At 47.1% G+C, this 17,912-nt stretch overlaps 1 protein-coding gene across 1 annotated transcript in view; it reads left to right on the top strand.

Annotated features, from left to right (window-relative positions):
* GABRP (gamma-aminobutyric acid type A receptor subunit pi) overlaps positions 1–17,912 on the top strand; it is a 126,413-nt gene that overhangs the window by 99,787 nt on the left and 8,714 nt on the right. The window contains exon 9 of the mRNA XM_069199336.1: positions 5,454–5,647. Within this exon, the coding sequence (XP_069055437.1) occupies positions 5,454–5,647 (194 nt within the window). The remainder of the gene's footprint in view (positions 1–5,453; positions 5,648–17,912) is intronic.

Below are 17,912 nucleotides of genomic sequence, written 5' to 3'. Positions count from 1 at the left end.
CTTTTGGAGCCCAGCCTCCCTGGCCCTCCTTTTGGCAGGCAGACTCCTCTCCTGCCAAAATCTCCTTCACCTCAGCCACAGTGTAGCTCTTCAGATTGGCAAACTCAAACTCAATCTTTGCAGATGTGGCCACGGACACTGTCAGGTAGAGTAGGAATGACTTTAGAAAAAGCAAAAAACTGCCAATCAGGGAGAATTTAAAACTTAAATTGGCCCCAGGTATGGGATGGTAGGGTACACAAAATCACAGTATGGCACTCCACAAATCCGATCCAATCCAAATCAAAATCTATAGTGCAACTTATCATTCCAGAGGTATCCAGGTGCTGGCTGTTAATGCTGCGAGCTGGCTAGTTATTCCTCAAAGAACCATGTTTTGAGTTTTCTCCTGAATTCTGTGAGGTGTGCGTGGTCCATAGGTGAGTGGGTAGGACATTCCAGATCTTGGTGGCAAAGTAAGAGAAGGTGCGACCTCGCTGCAGCTGCAACAGTTTCTGGGGATTTTAGTGAGAGCGGGTTTGCTGATTGGAGCTCTCTGGTGGGCTGATGGAAGAAGGGTCTGTGGTTAGTGAGATTGGGTCCGATGTTGTGGAGGGCTTTGAAAGCAATGGTGAGGACCTTGAACTTGCATCTCTTGTGCACCGGAAGCAAGTGTAGGTTTTTGAGGTGGGGTGATGTGGCTCCATTTAGGTAGATCCAGGACAAGTTTTGCGGCTGCTTTCTGTATGGTTTAGAGTTAGCAGGGGAGTTGGGCGGGAAGTCTGAGGTGGAGGGCCTTTCCGTAGACCAGTCTGCTGTCAATGGTGGCCTGGGTTACTGTCTTTCTGGTTTCGGATGGGGTCCGAGTGAAATTCATGTGTAGCATGCAGAGCTGGTGTAAGCAGGATGAGGCTACGCCGTTTATCTGTCTTCAGCTTGTTTCCAGGCTTCGGGGATGGAGACCATTCTTGTAGGTGTGTTGAGAATAGGAGTGAGCACGTAGCTGATTTCCTTCTGGCCCTGGTTAAGGATGTGATGGGGCAAGGGTCGTCGGGTGAGCCACAGTGAGTTGAGCTCATGAGGGCTGCTGTTTCCTGAATGGATAGAGCCTTCCAGTCTGTGATTAGGTGGCTCTGAGATTCTCCTGCTGGAGTCAGTAGATGTTCACTGTTGGTGGGTTGGGGTGGGAAATTACTGTTGATTGCTGTGATTATGCTGTGGAAGTATTTGGCCAAGGAATCGCAGAGGATCTGCGTTGGCTGGATGGAGTGTTCTGTGGCTGCTGGGCAGGAGAATTCCTAGATGATCTTGAATAGTTCCTTCGGGTGGTTGGAGCTTTCCTCGATGCAGTTAAGAAGGGTGACCTTTTTTTATTCTTTGATGCGGAGATGGGTTTTTTTCAGAGCCTCTTTGCAGGCAGAGCAGTCCATTTGCTCTTTCCTTTTGTGCCACCTTCTTTCTAACCGCTTACAGTCTCATTTGAGTGTGTGGAGTTCAGGGTGCACCATTTAGCTGGTTTGCTGGATCTTCTGAAGGTGAAGGCTACTTTGTTAGCGCTGTTGTGGAGTCAATCAGTCTGTTGAGTCTAGGGCCAGAGGGGGATGAAGTTGGCGATGCCCTTGCAGAAGGCGTCCTGGGGGTCTGAACGCGAGGGTCCACCTGGTGATGGTCCTCGCATCGATTCTAATGAGAAAGTTGAGGCGTTCCATGAGGTGGGACGATTCTTCCTTGTGCGTGATGGTGATGACTCTCCCGTGCTTGTTTTGGCAGTCTTTGTGAATCAGTTTGTAGCCTTCCGGGGCGGCTCAGGGGATGTCCGGGGCAGAGGAGGGCATGAGCCAGGTCTCAGTGATGAACAACAGGTCTGGGCTGAGGGTGGTTAAGGTGTCCCAAATTTCTGTGGTGTGTTTGAAGAGGGATCTTGCGCTGATCAGTAGGCAGACTAAATATTTCTCAGGGTTGGCGGGCAACGGTGCTGGGATGGTGATGGTCTCCGTGAGGCAGGTGAAGCGGCACTGGTGACATGCTAAAGATCTGTCCATGTTCCGAGGGGAGGAGGTGCAGCAGTTGTCTTTGTTTCGGGGGCCAGGTCCAGGACAACAGGTGGTAAATAGACAACAACACTAGACAAGGCAAGGAGAGAACAACAGATGCAGCAAACAAAAGGAAGAAAACTTAGCACAGAGTGAGTGGCAGCAAGGGGAGCCAAAACCCCAACTTTACCATTCCATAGGGCTGTTCACCACAGTTCCAAAGACACCAAAGATGACATAGCTACCAGCTCCCAATTGGAAATTGCAGCTCATTAAGGGCCAGATGTAGCAAACTTTGAAAATGCGACTTGCAATTTGCGAGTCGGAGCGACTCGCAAATTGCAAGTCGCAATTTCCAAAGCAGAACGGTGTCTCAGACACCGTCTGCGAGACGGTATGGGGTCGCAAAGACCCACCTCATCAATATTAATGAGGTGGGTCACAAATTGCGGCCCCATACCGACTATGGGCACTCGCAAACATGGAGGCCTACTGTAGTCAGCAGACCTCCATGTTCGTGACTGCTTTTAAATAAAGCAGTTTTTTTTTTTTTAAGTGTAGCCCGTTTTCCTTAAAGGAAAACGAGCTGCACTTAAAAAAATAAAAAAAACTCTACTTTCGGTATTTTTTCCCTTGGACCACTACCTACCCTGAAAAAATAATTTGTGGTCCATTCACAAAGGGGAAGGGGTCCCATTGCGAGTGGGTTACCATCCACTTGAAGTGGATGGTAACTGCAACACCATTTGCGACCGCATATGCGGTCGCAAATGGTATTGCATACCACTCCGAATCGCAAATAGGAAGGGAACACCCCTTCCTATTTGCGATTCTGAAATGCATTTTGCGAGTCGGTCCCGATTCGCAAAATGCATTTCTGCATTGGAAACTGGAATTTGCGACTCGCAAATAGTTTCCTGCATCTGGCCCTAAATGTAATAAGAAATCCCAAATATTATCCTTTGGGAGGGGCAGGCCTCACAGTAGTGAAAAACGAATTTAGGAGTGTTTTACTACCAGGATATGCGTAACTTAAAAGTACATGTCCAACCTTTTAATTACACAGCACCCTGCCCTATGGCCCGCCTAGGGCTTGCTTTAGAGGTGACTTATATGTAATAAAAAGGGAGTTTAAGGCTTGCAAAAGGGTATTTAAATGTGAAGTTGGCATGGCAGTTTGAAACTGCACTCAGGCTGCAAAGTGCTACTTAAGTGGATGGCACAATCTGTGCTGCAGGCCCACTAGTAGCATTTAATTTACAGGCTCCGGGCACATGTAGCACTACTTTACAAGGTTCTTATAAGTACATTAAGGGGGTCATTCTGACCCCGGCGGGCGGCGGGAGCCGCCCGCCTGGAGGGAACCGCCAGAATACCGCTGCGCGGTCAAAAGACCGCCGCGGGTATTCTGGGTTTCCCACTGGGCTGGCGGGCAACCGCCAAAAGGCCGCCCGCCAGCCCAGTGGGAAACACCCCTCCATGAGGATGCCGGCTCCGAATGGAGCCGGCGGAGTGGAGGATGTGCGACGGGTGCAGTGGCACCCGTCGCGTATTTCAGTGTCTGCAAAGCAGACACTGAAATACAAAGTGGGGCCCTCTTACGGGGGCACCTGCAGTGCCCATGCCATTGGCATGGGCACTGCAGGGGCCCCCAGGGGCCCCACGACACCCCTCACCGCCATGCTGTTCCTGGCGGGCGGAACCGCCAGGAACAGGATGGCGGTGAGGGGGTCGGAATCCCCCATGGCGGCGCAGCTTGGGGGATTCCCAGGGCAGCGGAAAACCGGCGGGAGACCGCCGGTTTTCCTGTTCTGACCGCAGTCAGAATGCCCTGCGGGGCACCGCCAGCCTGTTGGCGGTGCTCCCGCCGACCCCGGCCCCGGCGGTCCTTGACCGCCGGGGTCGGAATGACCCCCTAAATATGCTAATGTGGTATAAGCCAACATTACCATGGTTAGAAGATAGAGCACAAGTGGTTTAGCCCTAGTTAGTACTAGGAAAGTGCACAGAGTTTTAAGGCCAACTAAAACGAATTTAGCAAAAAAAATACAAAGAAGGCAAAATGTTTTTAGGGGGTGACCCTGCAGAGAGGGCCAGGTCCAACAGGAATCAAAGTGAATGTTAGAAGCTGAAGATGGGTAATTACTTCAGGTATCAGGTACAGTACCAAAGATGGGTAATTATTGCAGATATCAGGTACAGTGTTAGGTTCTCTCAGTAATTCACGAATCTGAAAGGATCCCAAAATCCTGTGGTGTTCTTGCACCCTAAAATTACTGATACCTGTAGCACCAGTAATTTCAATTGTGGGATTACTAATGTGATATTCTTGATCTATTTGGAATGGCAGGTAATCTGTTTATACATACCAACTTTCAGACAGCCTGGCTCTTTGACTCATCTAATGGCTAATGGTCTTTCTAATACCAAATGCTTTATTCTACTGAACGTGAATGCTCGCAAAATTTTAAATTGTATTATTCAAATATTAATCCTTGATGTGTGGTATGGCCGTTATAGGCATCCTTAATTAGTGTAATTGTTACAATAATTACCCACATAGAGCACCTTTTTTGCAGAATCTATTTAGTAGCCATGCTTTGCCAAAGAGATTTTATAATAGAATTTCTTATTCTACTACACCATTGTTTTGACTCTCAAAGTATTGAGCACACATGGCCCTGCAGATGTGGCTTTTTGTACTGTTGAAAACTACAGATGTTAAAATTGGACAACTTGCGGGTATTTATTTAATCAATCTTGAGGAGTTGAGAGGCCAAGTCAACTTTGAATGTATTAGAAACTCTTGATTTGTACAAGCTAATAAGTCTTCAAAGCCCATACAACGAGGTACACATATACACTCTAAAATAATAAATATAATATGAATTTAACTTCCAGAGCTTGAACAGAGGTAGGTTTGCTGGTGTGCACCCTAAATATTGACCCCAGAATATCAATGAGACACAATATCGAGGACAAAGTATCCACAAAAATATTGGCTGGTAAGTAAGCCTAGATTTTCTATACTAAATCCACATCTATATACCTACGTGGTACATATTTCTTCAAGGTACGTAGATGAAGAATTGGGAATAGTACATTTATAGTTCCGTATATGCACTTACCTTTCAATATTTTGTCATCGCAATTCTTGTGACATGATATTCTGGGAGTCGCTATTCACTAGTGCAATTGGACCATTGTGATGTAGCAGAGTAAAGCACAATGTAAGGTACAATATTTACCTAATGCTAGAAGACTACATTCAAGATAGTGTCGATTTGAAGTCTGTTATTACAGCAACAATAAATGCAAATGAGACACTATGAGTAATTTTAGATAGATGAGGTATCAAATCCACCCTAGCATTACACACTATTTGTAAATATGTTATTTTCTGACAGTCTATTAAATTATCAAATTTCGTTTACTTCATAGGAGTCACAACAGTGCTATCGATGACAACTTTAATGATGGGGTCTCGCTCCTCCCTACCAACAGCCAATGGCTTTATTAAAGCTATTGACGTTTATCTTGGCATCTGCTTCAGCTTCATTTTTGGTGCCTTGCTGGAATATGCAGTAGGACACTACTGCTCGGAACAATTGGCACTGTCAAATAAATTCAAAAAGGTAAGCACTAATTTCTCTTGCAGCTAGTCACACTATGACTACCTCTGAAAAGCTTTTGTTTGCATGTCATATTTAATAATTATGCTGCATTCATATACGTATGTTCTCACAAGGTAGCCTTTCAGGTGGTCGGGATAAATTCCGGAGCAGACTTCAGATCTCCTTTATTTATTATTATCCTTTTTTATCAGAGATGAGGATTTAAAACAAGAATAAAATACCCCAAAAGTTCATGTTAATTTCATTCAATTTCCTACAATCCAATACCAATCCAAGTAATTTCATACAATGTAATACAGGCTTCCCTAACAAAAACACAGCCCATTATCTTTGGCACCAACAATACCTTAACATCACTTTACAGAACAAAACGTATAGCACATATTTTAACTTTCTCCTGAACAGAAATAGTAATTACGCATGTTCATTCCCAGAACCATAGACCGCTAAATAATCTTCCCTTTCCCACACCCCGCCCCCATCAAAACCTTTAATCAGCCATAAATCTGGCCCACATTTTATTTAACAGTACACTCCTACCACATCGAGTAGCTTCTAACTCTTTCGCTCGTATTTGATTAATTTTCCCAATCCACTCTCCAATGGAAGGAATTGATTGTGATTTCCACCTTTGCAACAACAGTGCTCTTGCTGCCAGCATTGAAGCATAATGCAGCTTTTGGTATCTGGAAGTTTTTAGGATGGGATCATATCCCAATAGTACTAAAAAACCACTAGGTGCAAGCTGTATTTGCAAAACCTGTTCCAAATACTGAAACATTGTGTTCCAGAAATCTCGAAGAGCAACAAAGTGCCAGATTAAATGAGATCGGTTTGCTATTTCAGTCGATTCACATCGAAAACATTGGCCCGGAAGTCTGGGGTTAATCTCATGGAGAAACTGCTGGATTTGATAAATCAGCCATTTCCCCTTGAACTGCATTTTCTGCCAGGTGACTACTCCGAGTATCGTGAAATTCAGTTTATTAACTTTACCCCACACTTCCCTTGACAATACAAGGCCTTCGTATTTTTCACACTTATGTACTGCTTTTTGATAGGTATCCGTTCTCTACTTAATGCAAAGAGTTTTTTTTCCAGCCACCCAGTCGCTTCGGGCGGAGGTCTCTATTGGATTATTGCTGTGCAATAGTGAACATGTATCAATTGTCTTTAGAATTAAGATATATCATGAGAGCACTGCACCTATAGCTTTCACCCATTTGTGGCCTTATTTCAAGCCAGGTAGTCCACCTATCCCCTATAAGAAAATCTATCACCGTGGAGAAACACTGTGCCCTCCATTTAAATACAGTGCTTTGGTCAATCAACTCCCCTGAACCCCAGACCAGATCGGTCGGACGGGTAGCAGCATTAATATAGGGAATCGAAGAGCACCTATGAAAGTCCATCTGTCTTTTAAGAAACCAACATAAAGTCTTATAAAAAACTTTCTCTGAGAATTTAAAAAATCTTATAATATAAATTATATTACATGCTTTTAAAATCAAACTCATCAGGTCATTCTTAAAAATTGCATATAATACCAGATGTTGTGGCGAGATGTAAATCTAAAATAGGTGCGGTAATATTTTTGAAGATTAGGGAAAGCTAAACCACCTTCCTCCACATCTCTAAATAAAGTGCTAAGTGCTAGACTGGCCCTTTTCTCCTACCGAATGAAAAATGAAAGAATGGTTTCTATATCCTCACAAAATGCAGCATTCAGCACACAGGGTAAAGCTAAGAAATGAAAATTGAATGAGGGAAGAATCATCATTTTTATCAATGCCACGCTCTCCGCAAGGGCAGGAGGCAGCCATTTCTATTGTGCTAACAGCGCTTTAACTTTAAATAACAGTGAGTGGGGGGCATAGCCGGGTCAACCAAGATGGCAGTAGTCTCTCCGTGAGCTCTCGGCTCTCCAGTTGAGACTCCACTGCCATCCTAGCTGCTGATGTCTTCTGCCTCCTTCCTGAGGATGGGACATTGAATGTTTTCATCCCCGAAGAGACACCGAGTTGGTGAGGTTGTCCCTGGGCCTATGCAGGCAGGCCTCCACAGGCTCTTCAACCTTGGTGGCATGATTCTTGGTGTTCTGGTGGCCGAGGCGCCCCATGTGGGACAACTGCGGCAAGTCTGGGGATTGACACCAGGCTGGGAGAGCAGCCGTGGAGGCCTCCTAGAGGACTGGAGCCTGAGCTTGTCCCGGCCATACACTGACCAGACTGGGAGGCCGAGGTGAGTGCAAACTGCAGCACGCTCTGTGCCTGGTGCTCTGGCCACTGCGCCTGTGGGAGCTTTACTCTCCTCAAAGGACATCACTGTGCATGCCCTTCTGCTACCACTTGTTGGCAGAGAGCAGGGCTGCAAGTGAGGGTGGGTCTGAGTGCCCACCATGCTGCTTTTGCCCCTGCTGTGGACTGTGGTTCTCCTCCCCATACAGCCCAGAGATAATTGTGGGCCTGGCTATTTTCTGCCACCCCTGGCACACACAGGATCATTGTGGTGCCCTAGGCGCCCAGTCCCAGCATTGAGGGGGCTGATGTGCCTACTGATCCACACCTTGGAGACTGGATATGGTTGGTGAGGCCCTGAGTGCTCATGCTGCTGGGGCCCCGGATGAGCCTTTGTGCAAGTGGGTCCAGGCCCCCCCCACAAACGTTTTACCATTGTGCTCTGTGGGCCCTGTTCTGCCCCGAGGTGCCAATGGCTACGAATAAGGCACAATATCCCTGTGATGGCCTGTAGGGCATGAACTGGAGCTCCCCTCCCTTTTAGTGACTTGATGACCATCATGGGATGTGGGGGCCCTTCCCCTGTTCACGCACATACTAAAATTGATAACTACATGGCTCCCCAGACTGCAGCCTCTAAGAATGATGCAGCTGGCTCTGCTCCCTCTTTGCACGCTGGCCAGCCTAACACCACAGACATCCTCCTTGCTATTCAGGCCTCATAGACTGCTCTAGATTAGGATTGGGGAGGTTGAAGTGGATGTGATGTTATTGCGGCAAGACCTCCGCAGCGTTGCGGACCAAGTGGTCAGGATAGACAGGTGCACCTTGGATCTCGAGGAATCTGTGGCTACCCTAAAGGAGACGGTGGCTCACCTGACCACAGGCTCTCATGTCCTGGAGAGCTGAGCTGAAACCCTCAGTTCTGCACACAGGGTGTCCCTACCAGAGGGAGATCCTTCAGGCATGGGTCTTTCCCAAGTGGGCGAAGGTGGCTGAACACGGGACTGCAGTGCCTCTAAGGTTGACTACCAGACTTGAACAACTTATCTTGCCAGCAGCACAATATCCTTTTGCTTGAGTACTCTCTGGTAGGGTGACAAGGTTAGACCCGCTCCAAAGTTGATTTCATAATACATGTAGTTTACATTGTTGGGGTGGCAGATGCTTCTGGGGTAGAAGTGTAGGGAGGGTGGGTGTTGGGGTGGTTGGTTGGGATGGTTTGGCCAGGTTGGCCATGTTTTATTGTATTCCAGGCAGGCTACGATCCAGATAGTCCTTCGTCACCCTATTGTGCATAGTGGAGTCACCCCGGCTCCTATATTCACTTTACCTCCTGATGGCAAATACTGCCATGGAATGTTAATGGCCTGAATGATCACATTAAGCAGAGCACAGTGCTGGGCTTCACAAAGCACCATGCTTTGGGTGTCTTATTACTGCAAGAGGCACACTTCAGGTCACCTGCTGCCCCTTCCTAGCCAGGTATGGATATGAGAAGGTCTACCACGCTAGTTACACTAGGGGATCCTTAGGGGTGGCCATTGTGATCCATAAACGCCTGCCCATGGTGATACCCAAGTGTAGGAAATCCACAGGGTAGGTATGTAACGGTGGAGGGAGCAATTGAAGGACAGATTTATAACTTGATTAGTGTTTACACAAATGTCCGGCCGCACACTAGATGCTGTGAGGGTCCTGCTGACAGGTCTTCCCCGAGGTGTCACGGAAGTGGGGGGTGATTTTAGAATGGTGATGTCCTCTGGAGACATTTCTAGGACACTGGAAGGCTCCCTTTCAGCAGCCTCACATCTGGTGGATTGGGCGTCCAGTTGTGGACTCTGTGATGTCTGGCTCAGTTTAAATCATCATACACAGACCTTTACCCACACCTCTGCCGCACACAAGACCAGATTACAGATCAACCCTGTATTTATGCCTGCTACTGGCTTACTCCCCACTACGGGGTCATCTATCCTTCCCAGGAGATCTCCGATCAAACCACGGTGTCATGTCAAATAGGTGGTGGGGAGCCCGGGGATCATCCTATCTTATGACTCAGTGTGTGGTGTCTCACAAATAACGCTGCTGTTGAGTTTCTTTTACAGGAACTTGATGCTTTTCTGATTCTGAATGTGGTTCAGTGGAATGCCCTGGAACCACTGGGTGGCTGGCAAAGCTTTTATGCAGGGTGTTGCAGGCACACACGTCTGAGCCAAAGACAGGCAGACACTAATGCAAACTGAGGGGCTGGAGGCCCACATCACCCTGGCTGAGGAGCGTTCTGCTAAGGGTTCAAAGTGCACCTACTACCCCCAGAGAGCACAGAAGTCGTGATAGCGGGATTCTGCAGGAAGAACAAACACCAGCAATGATACCACAGTGGATTTCTGGACCTGTAAGACAAGGAGACCCAGTCCAATAGTCGAGACAGTGTTGAGAGTGGGCAGGAGCCCAGGAAATGCCAGCTAAGGGTGCAAGGAAGCTGCCACAGGATGGAAGAAGCTTGGAGTTCTGCAAGAAAGAAGAGAGCTAGGGACTTCTCCTTTGGAAGTCGAATGTTGCACGTTGCGATGAAGCTTGCAGAGGTGTTCCCATGCAGAAAGACCGCAAACAAGCCTTGCTAGCTGCAAAGGTTGCGGTAGAGGTTTTTGGGTGCTGCTGTGGCCCAGGAGGGACCAGGATGTCGCCACTTGGAGGAGGAGACAGAGTGGGCGCCCAGCAACTCAAGGAGCCCTCACAGAAGCAGGCAGCACCCACAGAAGTACCTGAACAGGCACTTGGAAGGAAAGTGAACCAGAGTCCACCCGAAGTCACAAAAGGGAGTCCCATGACGCCGGAGGACAACTCAGAAGGTTGTGCACTGCAGGAAGGAGTGTCGGGGACCCAGGCTTGGCTGTGCACAAAGGAAATCCTGGAAGAGTGCACAGGAGCCGGAGCAGCTGCAAATCACGCGGTGCCCAGCAATGCAGTCTAGCATGGGAAGGCAAGGACTTACCTCCACCAAACTTGGACTGAAGAGTCACTGGACTGTGGGAGTCACTTGGACGGAGTTGCTGAGTTCCAGGGACCACGCTCGTCGGGCTGAGAGGGGACCCAGAGGACCAGTGATGCAGTCTTTTGGTGCCTGCGGTTGCAGGGGGAAGATTCCGTCGACCCACGGAGATTTCTTCAGAGCTCCTGGTGCAGAGAGGAGGCAGGCTACCCCCAGAGCATGCACCACCTGGAAACAGTCGAGAAAGCCGGCAGGATGAAGCGATACAAGGTTGCTAGTAGTCGTCTTTCTACTTTGTTGCGGTTTTGCAGGCGTCCTGAGCAGTCATCGGTCGATCCTTTGGTAGAAGGTGAAGAGGGAGATGCAGAGGAACTCTGGTGAGCTCTTGCATTCGTTATCTGGTGAGATCCCCAAAGCAGAGACCCTAAATAGCCAGAAAAGGAGGTTTGGCTACCTAGGAAGGAGGATTGGCTACCAAGAGAGGTAAAGCCTATCAGAAGGAGCCTCTGACGTCACCTGCTGGCACTGGCCACTCAGAGCAGTCCAGTGTGCCACAGACACCTCTGTTTCCAAGATGGCAGAGGTCTGGGACACACTGGAGGAGCTCTGGGCACCTCCCCTGGGAGGTGCAGGTCAGGGGAGTGGTCACTCCCCTTTCCTTTGTCCAGTTTTGTGCCAGAGCAGGGCTGGGGGATCCCTGAACTGGTGTAGACTGGCTTATGCAGAGATGGGCACCATCTGTGCCCATCAAAGCATTTCCAGAGGCTAGGGGAGGCTACTCCTCCCCAGCCTTCACACCTATTTCCAAAGGGAGAGGGTGTTACACCCTCTCTCAGAGGAAGTCCTTTGTTCTGCCTTCCTGGGACAGGGCTGCTTGGACCCCAGGAGGACAGAAACCTGTCTGAGGTGTTGGCAGCAGCAGTAGCTGCAGTGAAGACCCCGGAAAGGCAGTTTGGCAGTATCCGGGTAGTATGCTAGAGACCCGGGGGATCATGGAATTGTCCCCCCAATGCCAGAATGGTATTGGGGTGCCAATTCCATGATCTTAGACATGTTACATGGCCATGTTCGGAGTTACCATTGTGACGCTATACATAGGTAGTGACCTATGTGCAGTGCACGCGTGTAATGGTGTCCCCGCAATCACAAAGTCCGGGGAATTTGCCCTGAACGATGTGGGGGCACCTTGGCTAGTGCCAGGGTGCCCACACACTAAGTAACTTTGCACCCAACCTTCACCAGGTGAAGGTTAGACATATAGGTGACTTATAAGTTACTTAAGCGCAGTGGTAAATGGCTGTGGAATAAGGTGGACGTTATTTCACGCAGGCTGCAGTGGCAGGCCTGTGTAAGAATTGTCAGAGCTCCCTATTGGTGGCAAAAGAAATGCTGCAGCCCATAGGGATCTCCTGGAACCCCAATACCCTGGGTACCTCAGTACCATATACAAGGGAATTATATGGGTGTACCAGTATGCCAATGTGAATTTGTAAATTTAGTCACTAGCCTGTTAGTGACAAATTTGGAAAGCAGAGAGAGCATAACCACTGAGGTTCTGGTTAGAAGAGCCTCAGTGAGACAGTTAGGCATCACACAGGGAACACATACAGGGCACATACGTATGAGCACTGGGGCCCTGCCTGGCAGGGTCCCAGTGACACATAGACTAAAACAACATATATACAGTGAAATATGAGGGTAACATGCCAGGCAAGATGGTACTTTCCTACAATAACCCTGTCTAGTTTTTCATTGAACCTTAATTAGGTCAGCCTCTGAAGTGGTAATAATAGCTTTGGCCTCTGGGCTCTCGTACATTTACCATATAAGCCTTGTGATCTGAGAGGGTAACTCAATTCTCTCCAGTGTACTATTTACCTGATTGATTTAAAAAACATAGTGGCTTCCTTTGACGGTACTAAATGTTTGGAATGCACTTTTAAATAATTCTTTAAATCTAGAAAGTTGGACTATGGATGCCTGGGGACCAGCTGCCTTAAACCTTGGAATCAAGTTCTTAAATAATTATTTTCACTTCCGAGCTGCCTCTGCTGTCATATGTGAGAAAATTAGGAACACAAAGTTATTTGGAATTGTGAATGGCAATACCAACTATTTAACTCTGTAGTCAGCAAAATTCACCAACATAGTTCACAGATATTTGGCTTGCCTAGAAGCTTGGAAAGGGAAACTGTTTTCAAGTTCTGGTTGACATAGAAAATAACTGACATATTTATACATAAATAGAATACATTCAAAACATGTTGAGGAGATAATAGATACAATAATTGTTTCTTTTTTTCTATTGAGACAATATCCAGCAATTAATATATATTATAGAAAATGTGGTTACTGGTTGGCTGGGGTAAGGGGACGGCCTGCTCAAGCAGCAACCACAATTCTTGTCAGGGTGAAACACAAACAGGCTCCATATTAAACCTGTACCTAACCCTCTGGTAGCTTGGCATAAAAGCAGTCAGGCTTAGAGTAGAGGCAATGTGTAAAGTATTTGTGCAACACCTTAAATAGTAATAAAGTGAAAACACAACACAAGAAAAATCTAGAAAAATAGAGTCAAATTGAATACATTATTTGACACCAAAACAAAGGAAATTGCAATTAGTAAAACTGGAGATAGCAATTTTAAAGATTTCGGTAAAAGTAGTGCCTAAACGCACAAATGCTCCAACTGTGGTAATGTGGTCCCATCGGACAGTCAGAAGTTCAGGCTGACTGCAATGTAGCACAGGTCGGATACAGGAACTAATCTAGGCCCACCGAACAAAGTACCTTTAATTCTGGTTGCAAAGCTTGCAAGGTCTGCATTGAGGATGCGTGCTGCAGCTGCGGTTCCAAGGAGATGTGATGCGAGGCCCTACAGCTAGACGTCCAGGATGTGTATGCAGCAATACTTCTACAGAGCTGCAAGGTTGCAATGTGACATCCTGCATTGAGGATGCTTTGTACAGAGGCTGTTCCGAGTAGCTGCAAGGTTCTGCATTGGAGATCCATCACGCAGTGGCAGTTCCAGAGGTGATGCGTCATGCTGCATCAGTTCTGCTACGACCACAGCTGGGTTGGCAGGGCAGCTTAAGGCCCACTTCTGAGGGTCCAGCACCACCTGAGGGCAGAACTCACAGTAGGCAGAGTCCAAATGCAGAGTTCAAGGTGGTTGGAGCTTTTTCTGTCCCTCAGGCTCTGATCAAGAGGCCCACGAACTAGCCCTTGGAGTCACTCTGGTGGTCTTGGGTTCAAGAGGTCTTCCACAGGTCTAGAAGCGTACTGAGGAGTAGGGTCTGAGTGTCCACTATGTATACCTGGTACATACTCTAAAGTAGAAGCTTCTGGAGTCCTCCCCCTACAGAGATGTCTGGCATTTCCTGCCTCCCTACCCTGGCCCCAGCTTTTCTGCACAAACTAGACTTGTACTGGCACCTTTTGTTTTTTACCTTTAGTCGTTCTGTCTTTGGGTTCTTGGTGTGCACAGTAATTGCTTAAAAATTGCACCAGCTAGAGAGGGGTGTAAGAACATGGTACACCTGGTGAATGCAGGCCACTGCTAGACACAGGAACCCATTATTAACACAGAGGTGTGGGACGAGTGATCTCAGTGCCGTCCTGGACAGGGGATCCTATCAGACAGGCAAACATGGTGGAGAAATTGGTGAAGGGTTGTTGAGTCCTCCATGGCCTGATATTTATAGCCTCCAACTTTCATTTCCCAGAGGATACCTATTAGAAATGGGGTCTTTGGTTGGCAGTCTGGTTATCCTCTGTCCAAGCAAGGACCCTCACTCTAGTCAGGGTAAAGGAGAATCACACTCAGTTAACCCCCGCTCACCCCCTTGATAGCTTGGCACGAGCAGGTAGGCTTAACTTCAGAGATCAGGAGTAAAGTATTTGTACCAACACACACAGTAACATAGTAAAACCACCACAAAATGACTCAACACAGGTTTAGAGAAATAGCCAATATGTATCTAAACAAAAAAAGACCAAAATGACAAAAATCTGACATACACAAGTCAAGTTATAAATTTTTAAAGAATAAACTCAAAAATAGCGCTTAGAAACACAAAATCCAACATCAACGGGGCTGGTTACGGAGTCATGCAGACCCCCAGGTGCAGAACCTTAGTAAAGTGTGAAAACAAGCTGGTGCGTGAAGTCGGGGATTACGGCATCGCAGAATCAGAGGCGGCGTCGGTTCCGGTGCTGCAGGGCGAAGGAGTGGAGGCCTCACGAAGAGGCATTGGCTCCTTGCTGCAGAGCGGTGGAGGTGAGGCAGCAGCGGTGAAAGGCATTGAATCCGCACACTTCGGGGGGAATCAATACCTGGCAGTCACGCCGTGGTGCGGAGACTTCCAGGGAGTCGCGTACTTCGGCGGGGCTGCAGCTGTTTCAGGCCTGCGAGGGTCCCCTCATTCCAGCAAGGACCATAGAGTTGGTTGCAGGCGGCGGCGCAGGATTCGGCAGCGGCATCGGTCTGGAGTCTTCCGAAGTCGGTTTTCTTGGATTTTCACCAGCTTCTCCTTTCAAGGGCCAGGGACTGGATAGGGCACTACGTGAGTCCAAGTGCTGGTAGGGGAAGTCCTTGATGGCCCTGAGACTTCAGAACAGGGGGCAAGCTCAGTCCAAGCCCTTGGAGATTCTTCGCAAGCAGGACTATACCACAAAGTCCAGTCTTTATCCCCTTTCACAGGCAGAAGCAGCAACTGAGGATAGCTCCACAAAGCACAGTCACAGGCAGGGCAGCACTTCTCTTCAACTCTTCTCCTTGGCAGACGTTCCTCTTGATTCCAGAAGTGATCTAATTTTCAGGGGTTTGGGGGTCTCTTCTTATACCCCTTTCTGCCTCTGAAGTAAGCCTACTTCAAAGGAATGTCTCTCTTGTTTGTAAGATCCTGCCTTGCCCAGGCCAGTCCCCAGACACACACCAGGGGGTTGGAGACTGCATTTTGTGAGGGAAGGCACAGCCCTTTCGGGTGTAAGTGACCACTCCTCCCCTCCCTCCTAGCACAGATGGCTCATCAGGATATGCAGGCTACACCCCAGCTCCCTTTGTGTCACTGTCTAGAGAGAGGTGCAAACAGCCCAACTGTCAAAGTGACCCAGACAGGGAATCCACAACCAAGCAGAGTCACAGAATGGTTTAAGCAAGAAATTGCCTACTTTCTAAAAGTGGCATTTACAAACTCACAATCTAAAAAATAACTTCACTAAAAGATGTATTTTTAAATTGTGAGCTCAGAGACCCTGAACTCCACATTTCTACCTGCTCCCTAAGGGAATCTGCAGCTTAATAATATTTGAAGGCAGCCTCCATGTTAATTTATGAGAGAGATAGGCCTTGCAATAGTGAAAAACGAATTTGGCAGTATTTTACTGTTAGGACATGTAAAACACATAAGCACATGTCCCACCTTTAACATACACTGCCCCCTGACCATGGGGCTACCTAGGGCCTACCTTAGGGGTGCCTTACATGTATAAAAAAGGGAAGGTTTATGCCTTGCAAGTGGTTACACGCGCCAAGTCGAATTGGCAGTTTAAAACTGCACTCACAGACACTGCAGTGGCAGGTCTGAGCCATGTTTACAGGGCTACTAATGTGGGTGGCACAACCAGTGCTACAGGCCCACCAGTAGCATTTGATTTACAGGCCCTGGGCACCTCTAGTGCACTGTACTAGCAACTTACTATTTAATCAAACATGCCAATCAGGGAAAATCAATTGCACATACATTTTACATAGGAGCACTTGCACGTTAGCACTGGATAGAAGTGGTAAAGTGCCCAGAGTAACAAAAAACAGCAAAACAGAGTCCAGCATACGTCAACTACCTGTGAAACAGAGGCAAAAAATAGGGTAGACCACGCCAAGGATGACAAGTCTAACAGTGCCATTCAACCACTAGGGGGATCACCCAGGAGAAGACCCCAAGAATACCCTACAATTCTAGAGAGGGAGGCTCAGGCAGAGCATTGGATGTGTGCATCTTGGCAGCTTATGTTGGATGTCATTGTTCCTAATAAAAAGCTTACGCATATGCCCTGGTTTGTGTGGGTCGTGTTGTACCTTCCTGTGTCAATATAATTAGGTGTTTGTAAGCCTCTGGTTTGTTGTGATGCAGGTTGTCATATGAGATGGTATTATAGAAAGAGTACATAGTTACCTGGTTGATAATTGAAGGATGAGGCACTAGAGGAGTTGTACAGGCTACTATATGTTCTTGAGCATCACCAGGTTTTATATCCTTCAAGAAGAAGAGAATGGAAATTGGGTGAAATGTGATTGGGTAGTGATATTGCATATCAAGTCCCCGCCTGTGTCAAACAGAGATATTTGGTGACACAGCTCCGTCCCTTTTTGGAGAAACAGTATGAAGTTCTACTTTAACATTCTAGTGATGAAAATAATGCAAAAAAGAGTGATTTATAAGTTTTTGATTGAAGCAAATGGTTGCCTGATCAAAGTAGACATCTGCTGGCTGTCAACATCGAAAGCATAAATCGAGGGTACTTAACCAAGTGACTTCATATATATCTTATACATGGGGCAATACTTATATCTGAAAGGGAAATAATATTCCTTCACCCTGGTTGTATGGTTACTAATGCATGTGGAGAGCATTTCATCTGGAGGGAGTAGACTTTTAACATGCAGAAGCTGACCCATAATTAAGGTGACTGAGTCCTTCCCGATTTTCAACGTTAATACTTGGTAGCATTATGGAACAGGTTGAGTTAGTTAGCAACATCTCCTCTGTCAGTATGATACTACTGTCAGTAAGATATTTATGAATGTTTACCAATGCCCGCGACCTTATGACCTGATTTTACTGAACCATGTTTAGATCCAAAATACACCAAATGTAAGGTTGTACTGGCTTGGACTCCTATATGGATTAGTATAATTAAATTAATTTACATATCTAAAGTAAACTGTGGATGACCATTCTGTGATGATGTTTCCTTACCTGCCTTCTGATTTTCAAAAAATAATGAGGTGTGTGTAGGTTCTACTCTCCAA

This window comes from Pleurodeles waltl, chromosome 7 (genome assembly GCF_031143425.1).
Source record: "Pleurodeles waltl isolate 20211129_DDA chromosome 7, aPleWal1.hap1.20221129, whole genome shotgun sequence".
In the NCBI taxonomy this organism is placed as follows: domain Eukaryota; kingdom Metazoa; phylum Chordata; class Amphibia; order Caudata; family Salamandridae; genus Pleurodeles; species Pleurodeles waltl.
Note: the sequence above shows the minus strand (reverse complement) of the source record. Positions and strands in the feature narration are given on the sequence as shown.